The 23733-nt window shown below is 37.2% G+C and overlaps 1 protein-coding gene across 4 annotated transcripts in view; it reads right to left on the bottom strand.

Moving 5' to 3' along the window:
- carf (calcium responsive transcription factor) overlaps positions 1-23733 on the bottom strand; it is a 143871-nt gene that overhangs the window by 13442 nt on the left and 106696 nt on the right. For all 4 annotated transcript variants that reach the window (XM_069934427.1, XM_069934428.1, XM_069934430.1 and 1 more), the window contains 5 exons: positions 15668-15907; positions 10365-10527; positions 7465-7540; positions 5330-5460; positions 3233-3611 (listed from right to left, as the gene is read on the bottom strand). In XM_069934427.1, the coding sequence (XP_069790528.1) occupies positions 3233-3611; positions 5330-5460; positions 7465-7540; positions 10365-10527; positions 15668-15907 (989 nt within the window). The remainder of the gene's footprint in view (positions 1-3232; positions 3612-5329; positions 5461-7464; positions 7541-10364; positions 10528-15667; positions 15908-23733) is intronic.

Here is a 23733-nt window from a genome sequence, read left to right as displayed (position 1 = left end):
ACATGATAAAGTAATGTACAGATAGGACATAATCTGGCCACTTGATCAATAGTGAAGAACGAAGTTTAAGACTGTAAGGTGATATCAATGTTCTATTCAATTGGGTAACAAGTGGCAAATGGAATTTAATCCTGAGAAGTGCGAGCTAATGTATACAACAAGTAAAGGCATTAAATAGCAGAATGTGGAGTTGTGTGGAGGAATAAAATTACCTTGAAATTATCTCCATTTAAAGATAAAAGATCAACAAGATGGTTAATACAGCTGTTTCAAAAACTGACTCTAATTTAAAAGGTAATTTCTTATTAATCAAAATAGCAACCTCTCTTGCTTTTAAATTAAAAGAAGATGATATAACCTGCTCAACCCAATCCCTTTTTAATTTTTGATGCTCTTTATCTGTCAGATGAGTTTCCTGCAAAAAAAGCCACATCAACCTTCAATTTTTTAATATAAGCCAAAACACTCTTTCTCTTAATTGGGTTATTCATCCCATTAACATTAAAAGTAACAAAATTTAAATTAGGCATTTAGTAGTTCTTTAATCATCCCACCATAAATGGAGAAGTACCTCCCCACAACATCAATACACAAAAAAATTAAGCATCTCCTCCAAAAGACAGAAAGAAAAAAAAAGCCCTATTAAAAACCCAATACAAAAAAAATACCCAATGGTGCTACCTCCCTCAATTACGCGGGAGTGACAAATGCCACAAAGTGGTCGACGACTTCGGAAAGATCAGCAGTTGGACTACCCCACCCCCCGAACAGAACAATCAAAAATAATACAGAAAATCATCTCAAGTATGAAACACTTCTTCACCTGATCATCAATACCCATATCAATCAACTGCTGAGATTCCATCTCTCATTTACCATTCTTCCCCTTCAGAATAACAATGAGCTGCTGAGGAAATTTATCTGAATTTTGACCCCTGCTTATTATCAGGTAAAGAATTAGCAAATCCAAAGCTTCAGCTTTCGAGACTAATAATCCTCAAAAAACTTTGAACACAGCAGGGTAACGGAAAGCAAATTTATAACCCTTCCTCCACAAAACAGCTTTAGCCGAATTAAATTTTTTACAATGTTTAATCACAATTTGGCTCAGATCAGCATAAAAATAGACCCTGAATTGTTATCAAGCAAAGGCCCCTGATTATTTCTCGCATTCTGCACCGCAAGTCTCAAAATCAGTTCTTTATCTTAATATCATGAACAACATATCAGAATAGACTTTGATGCTTGATCAGGAAACAGCTTCCTTCGTATTGCCCGATGAACTCTATCCAACTCCAGACCATTCGCAAAATGCAATGTTCCCAAGACCTCAGGAATCCACTTTTTAAAAAACTGAACTGGGTTTGGAACTTCAAAATCTTAAGGAAGACCAACCATCTTAACTTTATTTCTCCGACTCTGATTTTCCAAAGCATCAATCTTCTTTGACCAATCAGTTTTATGTATTTCCCATCCAGTAAATGAATCCTCCAACTGTCCCACCTTCTCCTCACATAAGTCAACATCATCTTTCTCGTTAATAAATTCTTCTCCAATCTTTTTAAACTTGTCCTGGACTTTATCCACAACATTCAAACATTTTGCCACATTCATTTTAATTGTTGCTATTTCCCCTTTCATCTCAGCCAATTGATCTTAATGATAGAAAAGCCTTGACTTATTTGCAGAGCTAAATCAGCATTTGAAGGTAAATCTGATGGGTGGGACCCAGACTTAGACTTGGAAGTCTGGCTCACCATGGGCCTACCCTGAAATGTAACAGTTTCCTCCTCAGTCAGATGTAAATCTTCTTCCTCCACTCAACTGGTGTCTTCTTCTTCCTCCGTCAATAAAACAGATGCCTTTGCCTGACTGTGGGTGCAGGACCCTCCCTCCCCCACCAGCCCAGGTTCACTGAGCCGGTGGAGATCGGGTCCCCCCACAGCCTGGGCCTTGTTGGGCATTGTGTGCATGTGCGAAAGTTCGTGCATGTGCAATTGTTCTCCTTGGTCAGGAGTCGATCGACGCTGCACACCAGCGCCATCTTGCGCGATTGCATGCAAAGTCAGCGCCAGTGTGGTGGACACCTTTCCGATGGATTGTCGTTGAGGCCTTGGTTGAGTAGAAATCGAATCCGTAGCTGCATTGTCAAGGTAGGCTGAGATTCTTCCGATGTTGTAGCTGATTTAGTAGCCGTTTTTTAGTAGTTTGAGTTTTAATTTTCCTTATTGCTACTAGTTAGATGCTTCAACTATGTAATCTACAATTTTTAAAGTTATTTCAACGCTTTTCTACAGGCTGTTAAAAGTTCTGCCAGGAGGGGGTGTTTTTTCACGTCTTCTCCCTATGCCATTCCTACATTTGCTATTTCGATAACCCCCGTTGCACTAATCTCTTGCAAATTATGGATTCAATAGAGCACAAAAATGGAAAGCTTATTAAAATGTAAAGATATTAGAACTAGGATGTATATTTAGGGTCTGTTAATTAAGGAAGAGCCCTATACTCAATGTTGCAACACTGAGATAGATCTTTTATGTATAGTTTTACATATCTCAAATTGCAAAGGATTAAGGCTTCATAGAAAATATCTGACTGGGCTGACAATTGAAAAGCTTTACAGAAGATGTGTTACAGGTTGCAAAATGAAGAGGATTCAATATCATTCAGGAAAAAGTTAAATAAATTATTATTTTAGCAGAAAGCTAACACATAAAATTTTAGATTTGGACTAAAAAAGTTCCTATACGGAAAAGCAAACATTCCCAGTGACATATAGGTGGCACGGTTTGCATAGTGGCTGGAACAACACCATTACAGTGCCAGTGTCCTGGCAAGGTCTGTAAGGAGTTTGTACATTCTCCCTATGACCCCATGGTTTTCTTCGGGTGCTCCGCTTTCCTCTCAACTTCCAAAAACATGATGTGGGCTCATCAGCCCGAAGCACCTATTACCGTGCTGTATTTATAAAACAATTTTTTAAAAAAGCAAGTTCCATTTGGTTTGATAAAGACTGGATAAAAGTTAGATTTTTTTAAAAATTCAGCATTTAATTTAATGCTAGTTTGGCAAGATAGCTTATCCTTCTCAAGAGCAGCTGATTTGAGCCAAGGACAACTTCAAAGAAAAAAAAATTAAAAACATAAAATAGAGAGGACCATACCAAATTATCAATTTATTACATGAAATCCTTAAAACACCAAATTCCATTAATAAAGACAATTAAACTTACTGCCTGTGGTAGGTGGTGATGAGGCTTCCATGATTTGTACAGGGATGGTCTGCCCAGGTCCAAGCAAGATCTGGTGAACTCCTCCATCAAGGCTTGTGTCTCCTCCAATCGAGGTTCCTACTGTTACCAGCTGCCCCATGTTAACCATATTCTGTTCAGATCCTGCCACGCCCACCAAGGCTGAAGTTGCAGAGTCACACTCTGACAGTGAACTGCTAAGCTGCAAGAAGTGAGCTTGGCTAAAAACCTGCTGCTGTGCAGGGGGGCTGTTTGAATCCAGCACTGTGGAAGAGTTGTTGATGCCCACTTGTTGAGAATTCAATGTAACAACTGCTGTGCCTGCGTCAGAAGCAGCAAAAGCTGGCTGTAATTGTAAACCCTTAATGAAAAAATAGCAATAGTAAATGACAACAGATAATGCGCTGCAAATTGTTCAACCTTCTTCATCACAGAGATTGCTAAGGAACAGAAGTCACCCAGTAGGATATGCATTTAATCAAATTATTCCATCAGTGAAGCAACAAGCTCCAATTTAAAAATTCATTGAGTACCACACACATAAAACTACACTTAATTCAAACTGAAACTGAAATGTCACAATTATTGTCTGTGATGTAAATTCCTTTCTGTGTATATTTTAGCATGAATATGATAGCCACACACAAAGCCAGTTAAAACTTCTAGGCAAAACATTGCAATGCATTTTTTGAGAATACAACTAAACAAAATAAGGGCACTAAGAAAGACAACTAAATGCTTTGTCAAACAGAAAGATTTTAACTAATATCTTTTAAAAGGACAGGCAGAGGGAGGAATTCCAAAGATTGGAAGATGGATGGGAAAAGGAACTTTTTTTTTCCCAATGATAGGGATAAGGATACAGAAGTTGCCACATTGGCAAGAACTCAAGACATCTAGGGCAGGGGTGTCAAACTCAAATTCACAGAGGGCCAAAATTTAAAAAACTTGGACTAAATCGTGGGCTAAACTAAATATTTATTGAAAATTTTCAACAACATCTGCATGTTTTCTCTTCTTTCAACATATGTAATGTTAAACTTTTTCTTATTAAAATAAATGTTTAATAATAGTTTTGGTTAAACTCTTTCCAGAAGAAGCATTAACAAATGAGAAATAAAATATTCAATAAATAATATTTCTCTATAGCCTTTAAGCTCCTTTTAAATGTATTTTTTTTCACAAACCAACAAGTCAAAAAAATAACAACTTGCTTCAATGAAAATCCAATCTTTCAACTATGAACAGTCCAAAGTTAACCAAAGAAAATATTAATCCAAGCTTAGCTTGCTACACTGTGATTTACTCTGATGCACTTGGGTCTAAACCAGATACTTGGCATCTCTTCTTAGATGCAAGTTCATCAAACTCTGGGGTCAGAGTTTGCCTCCCACCTGTCTTGAAAGGTCCTGTTTTCTGTCTCTCGTTTGGCCATTTTTCGTAAGGGGTTTATTACATGTGAGTTGGGCGACAGGTCGCAGATGCTAATGAAAGTAAAGAGAGGAGGTGGGGGCGATTAGCGAGCTGACGGGCTGACGCCAATGCATTTGCAAAGCATTCTGGGATTTGTAGTATTAGCTGTTCATGCGCTATACTGGCGCAGCGGCCAGCGGGCCAACTTTAATACATATTTGATATAATCTTGCGGGCTAAATATAATTATATCACGGGCCAAATTTTGTTTGACATGTGTGATCTAGGGAAAGGATTTGGACACAAGAATCATAACTAAATAAAACGACAGCTTGATCAATTTAAATCAAACATCAACCAACAAATATGGTGAATGGGTCAAAGGACCATGCAAGCCTTGATCATGACGTAGCTCCAGAGTTCTGATCAAGGTCATGTTTGTGGCAGATTGATGCTGGGAGTTCCAATGAGAAAGCATTAAATGATCTGGAGGTAATAGACAGAAGTTTCTGCAGCATTACAATGTTCATAACACGATTCAAAACTAAGCTCAAAAGCCAGACTTTCCCATTTTGGTAAAAAAAAACAAATTGCAAGAAATTAAATTAACATCTGAATGAACAGTGAGAGGTTTAGGTTTCCTTTAGCAGAACATATCAATCTGACCTGTAATTGTGCAAAAAGCTTTGGCTGTAATGAGGAGATTGTTGAAGGAATCTGTGTTGCCTCTGGAGACAGCGTATCTGCCAGCTGGGAGGACTCCACCTTTGTTATGACTGAATCAGCTGTGGTACTCTCTGTAGAAAACAACATCCATGTAAAGATGTTAATATTTTAATGTTAAAATTTCATCTGCATTTTTCATTGAAATTAACTGGATAATGTATCCTCCAGAAGTAGAGTAAGATAAGGCAATCTGGTATACAAATACCAATGAAACTTCAAAATGTTGTGAGAAATTATAAAAAATACAATGCTATGGAATGGACTGTAGTCAAATGGGTCATTGCAATGGTCACTTGAGTAACTAACAGCATTTACAATTGAAAAATAATGAACTGGAAGATGAGCACACTACAACATACGAAAATCTCATTCAGCTTTAAAAATGGCATTCTATTGACATATTTTATTTCTACCTATTTCTTATAATGAAGTCTTGCTGCAGCAGATTTCAAGCTGTGAATACCTTAAAAAGAATTTGCTTAATCCTTCAAAAAATTTTTTGAAAAGATACCTTACTTTTCTCCATTTAATCTTTGACAGAAACTACTGAGGTCCATCATCCATCAAGGTGCCAATGCTTCATTTAAAACTTTAACAGTTTTTCACTGCAGAAGGCCCAAATTCTGAAGCTGGCAATAACATCTTTGCCATTCATGTTGCCAAACGCAAACCACACCCCCATTAGTGAGGACTACCTTTATTTCCCAGCTGTCAAGCCAATGCTGGGGTTGAATGCAATACACAAACATGCTGGAGAAACTCAGCAGGTTATGCAATATCTATAGGAAGTAAAGGGTAACCAATGTTTCAGTCCTGAGCCCTTCATCAAGATATGAGCAAAAAACCAGGCAGGTGCCCGAATAAAAAGGTGGGAGGAGGGGATAAATAATAGGAGAGGAGGGAGAAGCACAGGCTAATAGTTATGAGGTCAGAGGTGGATACAGTGGGAGGGTAGAAGAGAAAAAAAGCTGAGAAGCAAAAGACGGAGAGGGTAGCTCTCTGATAGGAAGAGGGAAGGGGGTGGGGAGCAGTTAATATCAACTTAATATCCAATTTCTGTTAAATCCCTCCCCCACATCTCTCTCTTTCCCTATTACTCAATCTCCTTTCCTCTAGTTCTCCATCCCCTTCCTTTTCAATCATGTTGAGTCATGGGATCGACTCTCAAAGTTATTACTTGAATATGGTCATTAACACCTAGAAAGATCCTGCAATGGCCACAGTAACAAGCCAGGAGCCTACAACCTAGTATTGATGCACATCGGACCATCCTAGAAGAAAGTGCAGCCAACAAGCACTGACGTCTTTGGATTCAGTAGAAGTTCTTTACCACTAAACCCAGGTGGCAACATTTCTACAGAAGCCAAAAGTGTTCTCCTTGAATCAGGAAGAGGAGATGAGATGAATAGGTTTTGGGCAAAATGCTTTTCTAAAGGTTATTATTATTTGTTCATTGCAAAAATCACTCATCATATCTTTGGATATTCCAAGCATCTTTGAAATGTAGTCAATGCTGTAATGCAAGCAGTCATTTTCATTTCAAAGGGAATATATATTAGCTGAGACCCCTCTGTTTTTGGAGTCAGAGAATCAGAGTTTATCTCACTGACTTACACTAAACCTATTTTCTTGCATTAGAACCATATTCTTCTTTGCATTGAATGAAGACATCTTTTACATCCATCCCACAAGGCAAAAAGAGACCATTTAATGTATCATTTGAACAAATGATTATTCATTATAACTAAGCAAGGACTGTTCTGACATGACAAAAGGACTAACTGCATCACTTATTTCTTGCACTATGGTAACTGAATATTTATCATCTTTCTTTTGCATTTTATGTATACTGTTGTATGAATTTTGGTGAGATTATACATTGATTAATAAACTCATTATTGTTATCATTCTCATTCAGAGACATGGTTATTACCATTAGAGTCACAATTGCTACCAATGGCCAATTTTGATGTACACTGATATTGAAATCAAGGACAAATTTATTATAGTTATTTCCTGCTGCACATTACAGATTTTAGATCAAAATTATCATTAAAACTTGTACCAGCACTTACCATCTCCAGGTGCAGATGCAAGTGTGACTGTCACTGTCTCTGTGTGAAGACTCCCATTGGAAGCTGTCCACTGCAGCTGGAAAAATAATCTCCATCATTAAACACAGACTGAGTTGAGAAATACAGAAGTCACTGACCCAGGCACCATTTCACATGCAACTCAGAGGGCACTGGATAGCTGAATATTTAAAAGATAGCACAATCCAACGATAAGAGCAGATTCATTCTCCCCAATACCCTCACCACAATTTATTACCTTTACCATTTCCAATTAAACATTAACTGATCACCATTTCACTGCTTTATCTGGGACCTTGCTATACATTAATTAGCTTAAAATCTTTGTTTTTCCTTGGGGTAATCAGCTTACCTGCAGCATATTGCCTCAAAGTTCCAGTTAACATCAGGCAGTAAAATTTGGGTACTCACATTATTAAACTTTATCTACTTCTTTATATGCAGGATTTAAAAAATTTGGCACTTTGTCTATAGCTACAAACATGCAATAACATTCCAATTAATTAGGATATGATTATGCAGTCCAAATACAACAACCTTATACTATAAAATCTCGCAAATATAAAAGTTGTTCTTTGCTTAAAGAATGTCAACTATACCAAAGAAAGAATAACTGGTGCTTTTCAAATAATAATAGCAAATTTACAATCTATTTAAACCACCAGGAAAGGCAGACATGGCATCTGTTTAAAAGCTAGAATAACTCATGACTTTATTGCAGATGTAAATAAGATTCATAACTAATTAAGAAATAAGTAAAAACAAAACCTTTGGTTTCTTTCATACAGCTATTCATAGGTTAGTAGATACAGTTAAAAGGGCCAAGATCAGAGGTGATACGTTTCTCCACCAAAGTCATGAAGATTGAACTAAATACAGTGTTTTTAAGGAGAACTTGGGAAAAATACCAATGAAGATGAACATTCTCATGGCCCATTTCCTTCTCATTTATTTATCCACTATAAATTTTAGCTCATCCAAAACTCAGTTGCCCTTCTCCTAATTCTCACTATTATTATATTTACCCATCATCTGTGCGCTGAATAACCTGATTCATAATTTGGCTCAAACTTTAAAATTGTTCTCTCTTAATTTCTCTAACAAACTCAAGTCATTTGCTAAAATTTATAATCATCAACAAACTTTACATTTCAATTTGGCCATGGCTCAGAATAAAAATTCATTTGAAAATCCTGGTGAACTATGTGAGAGCTTTTTTGATTACATTAATAGCACGGGGAATTGTTATTGTTGCACCTGACAGATGGTTACCAAGTCTGGCTGCCAACTACATGTTAAAAACATTTTTGAGAACCTGAGAGGCAAGATTCCTAGAATAGAAAGGCAAACTTGAATATTGGATGTGTCACAAAAAAGTGGGTGGACAAAGCTTTGATAGACATATTCACTAGGTCAAATATTTGATTCTTTCCCGTGTCTGTAACCTTTCTAGACTCTAACTTGTACTCTGCTTATCGGATATACTGAGCTAGCAGTCCACCTTAAGGCTTAGAACAAGACTAAGGGATCTTATGGGAATGGTATTTTTATTCTAAACCTCTTCACCATAGCAAAAGAAGAAACTATCTCCATCAGGTAAAACTAAAATCATGGTCCTCACCTGACACTAACTACAAATTGTTTCAAGGAAGGCTTTCCAAAACAGACATATATTTTACTAGATACCAAATAAAAAAAAATAAAGATGGTGAGAGCGAACACCTAAAAGATCACAAAATTGCCCCTTACCGCAGCCACCTATTCATTAAATTTCACTCCTTTGTCAGCATGCTAAATTCTGTGGAATATTTTGAATGAATCATTGCTTCTTCATATTTTGTATAGACATTCTTCATGCCTGAACTATGATAGGTCAGTGCTATGGCTTTTGACTCTACAGGACAACACAACTAACAGTGCTCTCACTCAATTGCTCATATGCAGGCATTACTAGTCAAAAGCAAGAACTCCCCAACGTATTCTTATTTTGCTTATCATCACTAAGGTCAACCAAAGGACCTCAAATTTCCCTCAACCAACTTCATCAATGGTGAAAAATATGCGTAATTCTCATCTGCAGTGGGCATTTTCACTCATGTGTTTCAGGTTAATAGTGTTTGTAGATCAGTGTTTGTGCCAAATATATCACCTTGGGTTCAAGAGAAAAAAATATGCTTAGTGCTATCTTAAAGTCAGATTCCACCTTTCGAACAAGAGTAGTTTTAGTTTAGCTGGAAAATAAATGCAATTCACAACAAAGGTTGTAACTATTAACAGAACTTTATGTGGAGGCAGAGGCATTAATAAAAGGATAGTGCTATTTCCATCTATTGTTTGTCACGATGCAGTTTGTTAGGGACTCAGACACACTGGATACTAATCTGGGGTTTGGTCAGTTCATGCAATGTGATGTGAAGATGGTTCAACTTGTGCAGAGCCCATGCCCTTAAAATGTTTCTTATTTAGATCTAATTCCTTCTGTTGGCTGGAAGCATGAAAGCATTTGACTGAAAAGGATCCTCGTCTGCAAGAAAAGATGCAGCATCAATGGAGGCCAGTATTCCATGTGACCTACTGAAGTCATCCAACATATAATGATTGAAGACTCAAGTTGAGAAAGATGATGGAAGGTAAATGCTGTGTATTTCTGTAATTAGGAAAACATATGTACATTTATTGCTGATCATAAAGACAAGGACTGGTACAAAACTAGAAATATTCAAAGTCGGAATGATTCAGGAAGAGCTGGATGGCTAATAATGTTATTTGGCATCATTTAGGTGTTTTATTTTTAATATGGTAGAATTAAAAAGCTATTGTCATCACTGGGAAATCAATGAGAAGTTAAAATCCACTGACAAAACAAAACAAACAGATCTTACCGCTGCAGTCATTGATCCAGACGTGTACTCCAGCTCGCCCCTCTGGAGTGCTAACTGTGCTTCATGGATGTGATTTTTGATGTCATTGACGGTCGGAAAGAAGGAAAGATTGTGTCTCTCAGGAACATCATCTGGTTTAAACAGTTCCCTTTCCACAAACTTTCTGTACAAAGGAAAACAGACCATCAATTATAGTCCAGTGCATTACACTTGACAACTGAATTCATCTGATCCAAATTTTAAATAATAAAATAATATGCCAACCTTTGTCACATTCAGTCAGCTTAACAAAACTGACATAACCCAGATAAAGCAGAACTCTTATATTTATTCAAAATGCAACCAGAAATGAATGAGTTATGATTTAAAGTGGGAATAACAAGAAAAATAGATGAACAAATAGTTGGATGTAACCTGGTTGCCTGCTTCCCAATTTTCCTTCTAATCTATTCAGAGTTGGTGGATTGGCTGATCATGAATATTTCACTTAGCAAGCTTTAAATTGGCATTCCTCATTACAAAACTCATTATTTGCTTCCCTTTTATTTCAGCATGCAACCAGAATGTAAAATAAATTTACTTTAAAAATCCAAAAGGATTTAAATGACAAATGTGACTTTTAAGAGTAAATCATATTGATACTATTCACTTCAAGATACATAATCAGTTCCAATCTTATAAAATAGAAAGTCAACGTTGAGCTCTAACCTTCCATCAGGAATAGCAAGAAGCCTGACTAACAGGGTGAGGAGGACCCATCCCTCTAATCAAAGTTAGTTTGTAAGGGTATAAAAAAAAGAATCGAATAGCGATCTTCAGACACCAGACAGAGAGTCTCCGGAGCTTCCAAACTTTTTAAATCTTCCAATTATGATAATAATCTATGAATGGGCCCTAGATCTTGCCAAATTGAAACTTAATGTCTTTAATATATCTAATTTTCTCCAATCTTAAATAGGACGTGACATCATGTAACCACTGAGAATGAGTGGGTGGAGACTTATCTTTCCATTTCATTAAAATTGCTCATCTGGCTAGCAACGAGGTAAAAGCTAAAATTCTCTCTTGGGTTGAAGTCAGTAATATATCCTCTTCTCAAGAAAAAACAAACAAAGCAATGAAAAGGCATAGTTCTAATTTGATCTTTACAATTATTGATAAAGTTTGAAATATACCTTTTCAAAATGTTTCTAAATTGGTGCATTCCCAGAACATATGAATCAACATCCACATAATTTGACTTTGGACATATGTATCTTATGTACCACCTTAAATTGTAACAAACAATGTCAAGCACAAAATGAAGAGTCATTAATCAATTTAAGAGTGAAAAATCAGTCTTGATCTGAAAATGATATACTCAAATTACCTTCCCAATCATTCTTAATCCTAGTCATTGAGGCTGATTTCAAATCTAATAAGTTATTATAAATAATTGATATTAATCCATGTGGGAGATCCACAAATCAAAAAGTAAATCCAATTTTTTTTTAGAAATTTGAAGAAAATTAGAAACTTAGACTGAACAAAATGCCTACCTTGTAACAAAAAATCTAACAAAAAATGTCTATTTGAAAGTTTAAATTTGGCTTTTATTTGTTCAAAAGAAGCAAAATTATTTTGAATAAAAAGATCTTTGTAGCTTTTGATACCTAATCTATACCATTCCTTAAAACCTGAATCTAACAAAGATGGTTGGAAAAGATGTCTATCTATAATAGGACTGGCAAGAATAAAACTATTATAGCCAAAATTAAATTGTGTCCATATTCTCAACCTATTTCTATTATGGGATTATTGTGTCAATTTAGAAAAAGGGATAAGAAGAAATCTAAAATTGCCAACATAAATAAGTTTTTAGAAAAATTCAATTCCTTTTCTACCAAAGAAGGGCAGTTTACCCATGTATAAAAATGTACCAAGAAAGGTAGATTCCCTATATTAACCGTCCAGTAGTAAAATCTAAGATTTGGAAGTGATAATCCCCCATTCCATTTAGTTTTTTGAAGATGAGCTTCATTTATGCTAGGTTGTTTTCCATGTCATATGTTCAAAGAAATAAACAAATCCACTGAATGTAAAAAAGATTTAGGAATGAAGATTGGTAAAAATTGAAAAATATATAAAATTTTATTCTAATTAAATTAATGCGTCCAATCATTGTAATGGCTAAGGGAGACCATTCTGATAATAATTCTTTAATCTGATTAAATAATATCAAAAAGTTTTATTTTAATAGATTTTTATAACTTCTAAAAAAATGTAATTCCTAAATATCTAAATTGGTTTTTTACTATTTTAAACGGGAAATTAGAATATCTTGAAAAAGATCCCTTCAGTGGTAATAGTAAACACTCATGCAAATTTAATTGATAACCTTAAAATTAGCTAATTTGGGTAAACAAGTTTAGTATATTTGTAATAGAAATCTCAGGGTTTGAGATAAAGAGCAAAAGATTGTCCACAAATAGGGATACTTTATGTTCAACTCCATTTCTAGTTATTCCTATAAAATCTCTGCTCTCATGAAGAGCAACAGCTAAAGGTTCTAATACCAAGTTAAAAAGCAAAGGACTAAGAGGGCAGCCTTGTCGAGTTCCCCTATAAAGCCTAAAAAGTTTTGATTGTTGTAAATTGGAGCAAGTTGAATATAAATAAATATAAATAAATATAAATATGAATATAATATCTTAATCCATTTAATAAAATCTGGACCAAAGTTAAATTTTCCTAAGAGAGCAATCAAATATTCCCATTCCACCCTATCAAATGGTTTCTCAGCATCTAATGAGAGAACACATTCTGTCACTGGTGTTGAGGGTAAATATAAGATATTCCGTAATCGATGTTTGTTAAATAAGGATATTTAATAAAACCAGTTTGGTCCAAATCAATAATTAATGATAAAAAAAATTCTAATCTATGAGCAAGAACTTTAGATAAAATCTTCATATCTACATTAAGTAGAGAAATAGGTCTATAAGATGCACATTCTGTTGGGTCCTTCCATTTGTTCAGAATAAGAGATATTCAAGCTTCATTGAAAGATGAAGGAAGCTTCTCATCCTTGAATGAGTCATCGAACACAGAACTTAACTGAGGTACAAGCCATTTGAAGATTTACCAGACTGAAAATAAGGAAGTAGCTAAAAATATTTCCTCCTGAGAAAGAGGTGCCTCCAGACTTGTATGCTAATCCTAGGAAAGGGTAGATAAATTAAGAAAATCTAAGAAATTCGTCACTGAAGTGACAAATTATTATATTATTATTACATTCAGAGCTATAAAGATTAGAGTAAAATTCTCTATGTTTCATTTATTAAGAATGATCTGTAGTCATTTTACCATCTCTCATCTGAATCTTGTTAAATTTGTTTTTTAGATGAAATTCCTTTCAATTGCCCAGCCAGTACCATATCAGATTTTTCACCATGAATATAAAAATCCTCAACAATTGCTGTTTGATAGGATAAGGTCAAATCTACTCTTCTTTTGTCTTGAGCAAATTGTATATCAATTTGGTTAATCTGATCAATTAATTCCAACCTTTCCTTGTTGGAGGGTGATTTAAAACTTGGGCGAAGGATGTACCAAAAACAACCTTGCACTCACTGTCACCAAAACTAAGGAGCTGATTGTGGATTTTAGGAAGGGAAGACTTGAGGTGTACGATCTAGTGACCATTGGGGAATTAGAAGTGGAAAGGGTGAGCAAATTTAAATTCCTAGTTGTCACTATCTTGGAAGATCTTTCCTTAACCCAACACATGAATTGTCATCGTGAAGAAAGCACATTAGCACCTCTACTTCCTCAGGAGTTTGTACAGTCTTAGTAATGACAACAGAAACCCTTTCAAACTTCTACAGATATGCAGTGGAAAGTGTGCTGACTGGCTGCATCACGGCCTGGTATGGGGGCACCAATACCTCTGAGCAGAAAGCCCTGCAAAAATTAGTGGACAAAAAATAATGTACATCACTGGCAAAACTCTTCCCCATCACTGAGAAAATCCAAATTGAATGCTGCCGTCAGAGTGCAGCAGCAATCATCAAGGATCCATACCACCCAGGGCATGCTCTGTTCTTGCTGTTTCTATGAGAAAAGCGGTATAGGTGCCATTATATTCGAACCTCCAGCTTCACGAACAGGTGGACTCCTAAGGAGTCTTACTTTGCACATTATTTATGACTAAATGTTTTTCTCTGTTTTGCAGTTTGTTTACATTTCTTTCTTTTTTATATATTTCTCTTTTATGTATACATAACTTTTTTTGAGTACAATTTTTTTGTACTACAGATAAGTAGAAATTCTGCCCGGCCCATAGGAAGAAAGAATCTCAGGATTGTAAGTGATGTCATGCATGTATTCTGACAATAAATCTGAACTTTTGAACTCTGATGCAGTCAGGTCAGAGAATGCCAAGATGGATTATAAGGTGCTGTTCTTCCAATTTGTGTGTAGTCTCAATTTGGCAGTACAGTAGGTCATGTCAAGAGATGTTAGTATGAAATGGGAAGTGGAATTCAAGTGGCTGGCCACTGAGAGATCCAGGCTGTTGTGGCAGATGGAAGTGATAGTACTTGCCCTCTCCACTCTTTCATTTGGGCTACAACCCTTTTCTTGCTATTCCCAAAGAAGGGTTATGGCCTGTAACGATATCTATGCCTTCCATGGATGCTGCTTGACCTGCTGAGCTTGTCCACCATTTTATGTGCTGCTCCAGTTTTCTACCATCTGCAGTCTCTCTTGCTTATCTCCATTCTTGTAAATATATATCAAATAGGAAACTTGGTCACTGGAAATGAGATTTTTAAATGCTGAAGAAAAGCAAAACTATACATGAGATAAGTTTCTACACCACTGATAGTGTTTACCTTCCCCATGAAACTAAACTGGTACCCTTTCATTTTGAGGCTGCTGAATGAAGATGCAGAATTTGACCAAATGTTATTTATTTTTTTTACATGCATTATATACCAGCTAAAACACAGCCCTGACAGACAATTTTATATTGTTGAGTTGCTCTGCAAGTACATTTTAGAATGGAACTTCTGATAAAGTTGTATGTGAAATAAAACGCTGAAAATGAAAAACATACTCTGGTAGAATTTGTGGACGATGAAGCACAGTTCACATTTCAATTCAGTGACCTTTTATCAGTCCTTAATTAGTTCCAAACAAAAATCTTGACCTGAAATGTTAGCTCTGCCTTTGTTTCTCTCCAATTTGATACTAGTTTGCCAATTACACCAAATATTTATAATTTCCACCATCCATATAATTTTGTTTCATTAAAACTATACCTGAGCTGCTTCCGGACCATGTAGACCTGGTCAATTCCCTGAGCAACCAGCTCTCGAATCTTATCAGTGACCCGTGGGTGTAAGCGAGATGGAAGGATCCCATTTTCATCCATCATACCGACATCCTCCTCTTCAATGGAGACAAATGTTGGAGATGGTGGCAACGGAGGAGGTGGTAAATAGGAGCCATTCTGATCATGATATTGATGAGCCTGTGGTGTCGGTAGCTGTACATACCACCTATGACAAACACAAGACTTGGTCAAAGGCAAAATTTGTCGGTTATCAGAAAAGACATCAAGCAACAAGCCCATAGCCCAATAAACCCTGTTAATATTTCAGTCTCGACCAGTGAAATTATTTTGAAGTTGTAGAAGGCCATGATCTCTGCAAATTCAAAGAAAAATTTAAGTATTATGTTTTTTGCAAGAAAATTATGTGGTCAGACAGGTGATCGTTACCTTTGCAAGCATGGAAGTCCAAGTTTGTGCCACAAAGCTATTCTGAATTCAATTGAAAGGAGTAATCTCTGGATAAAGTCAGTGCAATGCACAATTAAAAGGAGAAATAGGAAAATATGTAATCACCAAATGGTTAGAGGCAGAATACAGGAGGGAGAGGTTCTGATGCCTGTGAACTGGGGCTATTTCTATGACACTAGATAATATTTCAAGATATACAAGTTGCTCCTTGGCTGATGTGACTTCTTCTCAACCCCATTCTCTTGCCTTCTCCCCATAACCTTTGACACCTTTACTAATCAAGAACTCATCAATCTTCACTTTAAATGGTCTTTGAGATTTAGACTAACAGGGGAGTAGCTACGTCATATACTCTAGACCAGCGGAGCGGTCCTCTTCTAGGGGGCCATCCTCTGCAACCGAGCGCTGAGCTTCAGGAGGGACGCACATGGAGCTGTGAGGGAAGGGTGACACCCGCCTAGCCAGCCAGATCAGCCGAATCATCTCTAGCAATCAATGGGGTGACAGATGTCGCAGCCAGATCGCCCTCACACCCAAACTACTGAACAATAAAACACCGGGAGAGGATGGACTCCCAATAGAATTCTATAAAACATTTAAAGACTTATTAATTCCTCCTCTCCTGGAAGTAATGAACCAGATTGAAAAAAAACACAAAACATACCAGATTCATGCAAAACAGCAATAATTACAGAAATACCAAAGACAGGGAAAGATCCACTAACACCAGCATCGTATAGACCAATATCTCTATTTAACACAGATTATAAGATAATAGCTAAACTATTAGCAAACAGATTGGCCGACTGTGTACCAAAATAGTAAAACTAGACCAAACTGGATTTATTGAAAAAAGACGAACAACAGACAATATCTGTAAATTCATTAACTTAATCCATGCAGTGCAAGGAAACAAAACTCCAATAGTAGCGGTTGCTTTAGACGCAGAGAAAGCCTTTGACAGAGTAGAATGGAATTATTTATTCAAAGTACTACAAAAATTCAACCTACCAGAGAAATATATTAATTGGATTAAAGCATTATATAAGGGACCATTGGCGAAAGTGACAGTAGATGGATATATATCAAACCAATTTAAATTAAGCAGATCAACAAGGCAGGGATGTCCACTATCTCCCTCACTGTTCACGTTAGCTGTAGAACCACTAGCAGAACTGATAAGAAGAGAAAATAAAATACGAGGGATAAAAATAAAAAAGGAATATAAAATCAGTCTATTTGCAGATGACGTTATAATATACTTAAAAGAACCAGAAATATCAACAAAAGAATTACATAAGAAATTGAAGGAATATGGAGAAATATCGGGGTACAAGATCAATGCAAATAAAAGTGAAGCAATGCCAATGAATAATGCGGATTTCACAAAGTTTAAGAAAGAATCACCATTTAGATGGCAAACACAAGCAATTCGATACCAAGGTAAACAACTAAATAATAATCTCGGCCATCTATATAAACTAAATTATCAGCCATTAATGAAAAAATTACAAGACGACTTAGAGCACTGGAAAGACTTACCACTAACACTGATAGGAAGGATAAACTGTATTAAAATGAACATCTTCCCAAGGATACAATACCTATTTCAATCATTACCAATTCACCTAACAGACAAATTCTTCAAGAAAATAATAAGGAAATTCTTATCGAAAGGGGGGAAACTGAGGATAGCACTAGATAAATTAACAGCATGGTACAAACAAGGAGGCTTACAACTACCAAACTTTAAGAATTATTATAGAGTAGCACAATTAAGATACCTATCAGATTTTTATCAAACAAGGGAAAAACCAAATTGGACTAGATTAGAGCTAGATAAAATAGGGGAAAAGATACCTGAACATATACTATATAAGTGGGATGAAAAATTGGTGCAACGTAGGAATTCACCAGTATTGCACCATCTGCTCAACATTTGGAAGAAGATTCACGTAGAAAGGAATAAAATAAATTATCAACTACCAAAATTAATATTGACACAAAATCAACTAATCCCTTTCACAATAAATAACCTTTCCTTCAGAGAATGGGAGAGAAAAGGGATCAAAAGAATAGAAAATTGTTTTTCGGGAAATAAATTATTATCTTTTGAACAAATGAAGGACAAATATAATATAACTCACGATACAAGGTTTGCATACCACCAACTGAAAACCTACTTGAAGGACAAATTGGGAGACAGTCTGAGGTTACCAGATGGAAGCAATTTTGAATATGTGATTACAGACACAATGATAATTTAAAAATTTATAACAAACATGTACATCAAACTGCAAGAAAAGGAGAACGAGGAAACAAACTGTAAACCTAAACAAAAATGGGAACAAGATCTAAACATAAAGATAAAGAATGAAACATGGGAAAAGCTATGCTCTGGAACTATGAGAAATACAATAAACACGAGGTTACGCATGATACAATATAATTGGTTACACAGGCTATACATCACAACCCAAAAGTTAAATAAATGGGACCCAGCAGTATCAGACAGATGTTTTCGCTGTAAAAAGGAAACGGGAACAACAATACATGCAATTTGGACATGGGAGAAAGTGAAAAAATTTTGGGAAGATCTAAACCAGATATTAAATAAAATCACAAAAAGCAATATACCAAAAATCCCAGAGATCTTTCTTCTAAGTAATATAAGAAATAAAGAATTTGGACTCGATTTGGATGGAGAACAAGAAAGATTTATTATGATAGCCCTAGCTGTAGCAAAAAAATGTATTATGTCAACCTGGAAATTAGAAGACAACTTGAGAATACAACAATGGTACATAGAAATAAATAAATGCATTCCATTAGAAAAAATAACATATAATTTAAGAAATATCATCACAATATTCGAACAAATATGGGAACCATACATGAAATACAACAGAGAAATCCTACCATGGACCTCCACCACCTAAAATGACAGAAGAAGAAGACAACGAAATGAATTGACTCAATATATAAAAGTAAAAAACAAAAAATTCTTGTTTATTTTTATTAAGTGATGACATTGTTTAACGGGTTTAATGTATCTTATAGATTGAACTTTGAATAAATGGGAAGGGGGGAGAGGGAGGGAGGGAAGGGAGGGGGGAAAAGGGGAGAAAATGACACTATATATTCAAGAGAAAAATGTCTGTATGTATTTTGGTCAGTATGGTTTATAGTGTGAAAAATAAAAAAAAATTTAAAAAAAATCTTCATTTTAAATATACCCTACGACCTGTCCTCCACTGCCATTTGTGGGAATAAATTCCATATTCAGCGGGTTCTGTCTCCTCATCTCTGTTCTGAGGCTGCCCTCTGGTCCTCGATTCTCCCATGACTGGAAACACCTCTCCACATTCTCTGTTGAGCTCTTTCAATACTTAAGATCTAAAATTCCTTTCTTGTCATGTAATAACACACAAAATTCATTAAAGTTTTCCTGCCGTAAAGACACTCACACATATGCCACTAGCCTAGTCCAGCACCTGCAACAATAAAAGAAAAAGAAGCAAAAGGGATTCCCTTCAGATTTGACTCCAGCGCTCCCACAGCCTCTAGCCAGATAATCTCGTATCTGATCCATTGGGAAACCCAAGCTCCCAGTTTGAGACCTCTGATACGAACATGGCCCTTTCTGGAGCCCTTGCCCTCAGCATCCTCTTCATTCCCAGTCCTGACACCTCACTCCCATGAACCAGCCTCCAGATATCTGCAGCTTAGTGTGATTCCTTCAGCAGGCAGACTCCGATCTCCAGCAACCTGCAGCCTGGTTTACCTTTGGCCTCCAGTAGCCCACAGCCTGTGTGATTACTTCAGCCGCTGAGGCCCTTGCTGGTCCACTGCCTTGGTCACCTTCCTTCTAGGGTCTTCTCCCAGTCTTGTCCTTCTCAGGCAGTGGGGGGGGGGGGGGGGGGGGGGGAGTAGTCTCCCACTTCTGATGTGTTTCAATAAAATCTTCCCATCATCCTACTAAACTCTAATACATAAAATATATAATATAAAATAAAAATAGGCCCAGCACCATCAACCCTTTTATTACCAGGATCATCTGATAAACCTCCTCTTATCTCTCCTCATTACCAGCACGTCCTATATATCCATTAAATATGGGGGTCAAGAATGATCACAATACTCTTAACGTGGTCTCACCATCTTTGCTTTTGCATTCTAGTCCTCTCAAAATAAATGCTAACATTGCATTTGCCTTCCTTATGACTGGCTCAACCTGCAAGTTAATTTTTAGGGAATCCTGCGCCTTTGAACTTCCACTTTCTGAACTCTCTCTTCATTCAGAAAATTGTTTACTTCTTTACTCTTTCAAACAAAATGCATGACCAGATACCCCTACACTGTATTCCATCTGCATGTCATCCCAACTTGTCAAAGTCTCACTGGAGACTTCCTGCTTTCTCAACACCATCCACCCCTCCACCTATCTCTGTATCATCCACAAAATTGACCACAAAGCCATTAATTCTGTCATCTTAATTATTCACAAACAACGTGAAAGGTACCTCTGCAGAACACCATGAGTCTCTGGACAGCCAGAAAAGGCCCCCTTTCTTCCCACTCTTTGCCTTCTGTCAGTCAACCAATCTTCTATCCATGCTCGTACCTTTTCTTAAAATTTAAGTAAATAACATCCACTGACTCTCCTTTGTCCGTCCTAATTGTTACTTCCTCAACAGATTTGCCAGGCAAGGTCTTCTCGGAAGGGAACCATACTGACTTTGGCCTATTTTATCTTGTGTTTTCAAGTACTCTGAAACATCATCCTTAATGATGGGTTCTAGAATTTTACCAATCACTGAAATTAACTGACCTACAATTTCCTGTCTTATGCCTCTCTACCTTCTCAAAGAGTGGAGTGATATTTCCAAATTTCTAGTCCTCCTGAACCATTCCCGACTCTAGCAATTCCAGAAAGATCATTACTAATGTGTTCACAACCATCTTCAGCTACCTCTTTTAAAACCCTGGGTGCTATCCATCAAATCCAGGTGACTTTATCTACCCAACCATCTTCTCCTTAGTATTAGTGACTCCACTCAATTCTGCCCTCAACACTCTCGATTTTCCACAGTGAAGACTGATACAAAATACTTATTCAGTTCATCTGCTATTTTTTTGTTCCCCTTCCACTTCTCTAGCATTTTCCAGTGGTCCAAAATCCAGTCTTCCCTCTCTTTTACTCTTTATATATCTGAAAAAAATTTTGATCACCCTTTTTTATATCATCAGCTAGCTTACCACATTGAATTTTTCTTCCCCTTGTGGATTTTATGCTACCTTCTGTTGGTTTTTAATGGCCACCCAATCCCCTTGCCTTCTATTAATTTTTGCAATATGGTATTCCCTCTCTTGGATTTATGCTGTCTTTGTCTTCCCTTGTCAGCCAAGGTTACCTCATCCTCCCTTTAGAATGATTCTTCTTCTTCTTTGGGACGAAACAATCCTGCAACTTGCGAATTATTCCCAGAAACATTGCTGCTCTATTGTCTTCCCTCCTAGAATCCCCTTTCAATCAACTTTGTCCAGAGCTTCACTTGGGCCACCATAGTGACCTTTACTCAGCTTAACACTGACACATTTGAATTTAGTTCTCCCACTCAAACTGCAGTGTGAATTCTGTCATATTGTGATCATTGCCTTCTAGTGGTTCCTTTACCTCACGCTCCCGAATCAAATTCAGTTCATTGCACAGCATTAAATCCAGATTTGCCTTTTCCTTGTGGTCTCGATCACAAGCTTCTCTAAAAAGCAATCTCATAAGCATTCCACAATTTCCTTCCCTTGAGATCCAGCAGCAGCCTGATTTTCCCAGTCTACCTGCATACTAAAAACCACCATAATATTGCCTTTCTTACATGCCTTCTCTAATTCTTAATGCAATGTGCTCCCTACATCCTGGATGATATTTGGAAGCCTGTATGTAATTCCCATCAGGGTCTTTTTAACCTTGCAGTTTCTCAACTTTACCCACAAGGATTCTACATCTTCTGATCCTATTTCCTTTAACTCAGGATTTGATTTCTTTCTTTTTTAACCAACAGAGCCACCTTCTGCCCACCTGTGTGTCTTTTCGATAGAATGCGCTTCCTTGGATCTTTAGATCCCAGCTGTGATTCTCCTTCAGCCAAGTCTCTGTTATGCTTACAATGGCATACCTGCCAATTTCTAAGTGTGTTTTAAGCTCATCTACCTTGTTTCATGGACTGTGTGTGTTTAATTACACCTTCAGTCTGTGCTCACCCTCATTCTTTTCAAGGTTGTTTCTGTGTTGCCAAAGTTTAAATTTTTGTCCTTTTCTAAATATTCTGTCTTACTTTTCATTCTGGAGACTTCAATAACCTATCCTGTGCTCCCCTTCCTAGCTTTATCCATACTTTTCCAATCTGCTGAACCAACCCCCAACCCAGTTTAGTTTAAAGTCATATTCACAACTCTAATTATGCAATTCACCAGAACCCTGGTCTTAGCACGGGTCAGGTGGAGCTCGTCCCTTTGGAACAACTCCCTCTTTCCCCCAATTCCCACAAATTCAAACCCACTTCTCCCACACCAGTCTTTGAGCCTCACATCCAACTCACTAATCTCACTGATCTTGCACCAATTTGTACATAGCTCAGGTAGTAATCCAGAGATAACCACCCTTTTGATTCTGCTTTATAATTTGGTGTCCAGTTGCTCAAAATCCCTCAGCAGAACCTTTTTCCTAGTTTTATTCACATGAACCACCAAAACTGGATCTTTCCCCTCCCACTTCAAATTCCGCTGCCAGTCAGATGAGGTGTCAAGTTCAAGTTTATTATCACCTAACTGTACATGTTCAACCACATGAAACAGCATTTCTCTGGACTAAGGTGCACATCTTTTTCTTTCTTCTTTGGCTTGGCTTCGCAGTCGAAGATTTATGGAGGGGTAAATGTCCACATCAGCTGCAGGCTCATTTGTGGCTGACAAGTCCAATGCGGGTCAGACAGACACAGTTGCAGCGGTTGCAGGGGAAAATTGGTTGGTTGGGGTTGAGTGATGGGTTTTTCCTCCTTTGTCTTTTGTCAGTGAGGTGGGCTCTGCGGTTTTCTTCAAAGGAGGTTGCTGCCCGCTGAACTGTGAGGTGCCAAGATGCACGGTTTGAGGCGATATCAGCCCACTGGCAGTGGTCAATGTGGCAGGCACCAAGAGATTTCTTTAGGCAGTCCTTGTCCCTCTTCTTTGGTGCACCTCTGTCACGGTGGCCAGTGGAGAGCTTGCCATATAACACGATCTTGGGAAGGCGATGGTCCTCCATTCTGGAGATGTGACCCACTCAGCGCAGTTGGGTCTTCAGCAGCGTGGATTCGATGCTGTCGGCTTCTGCCATCTCGAGTACTTCGATGTTAGGGATGAAGTCGCTCCAATGAATGTTGAGGATGGAGAAGAGACAACGCTGGTGGAAGCGTTCTAGGAGCCGTAGGTGATGCCAGTAGAGGACCCATGATTCGGAGCCGAACAGGAGTGTGGGTATGACAACGGCTCTGTATACGCTAATCTTTGTGAGGTTTTTCAGTTGGTTGTTTTTCCAGACTCTTTTGT

The sequence above is a fragment of the Narcine bancroftii genome, chromosome 4 (assembly GCF_036971445.1).
Source record: "Narcine bancroftii isolate sNarBan1 chromosome 4, sNarBan1.hap1, whole genome shotgun sequence".
In the NCBI taxonomy this organism is placed as follows: domain Eukaryota; kingdom Metazoa; phylum Chordata; class Chondrichthyes; order Torpediniformes; family Narcinidae; genus Narcine; species Narcine bancroftii.
Note: the sequence above shows the minus strand (reverse complement) of the source record. Positions and strands in the feature narration are given on the sequence as shown.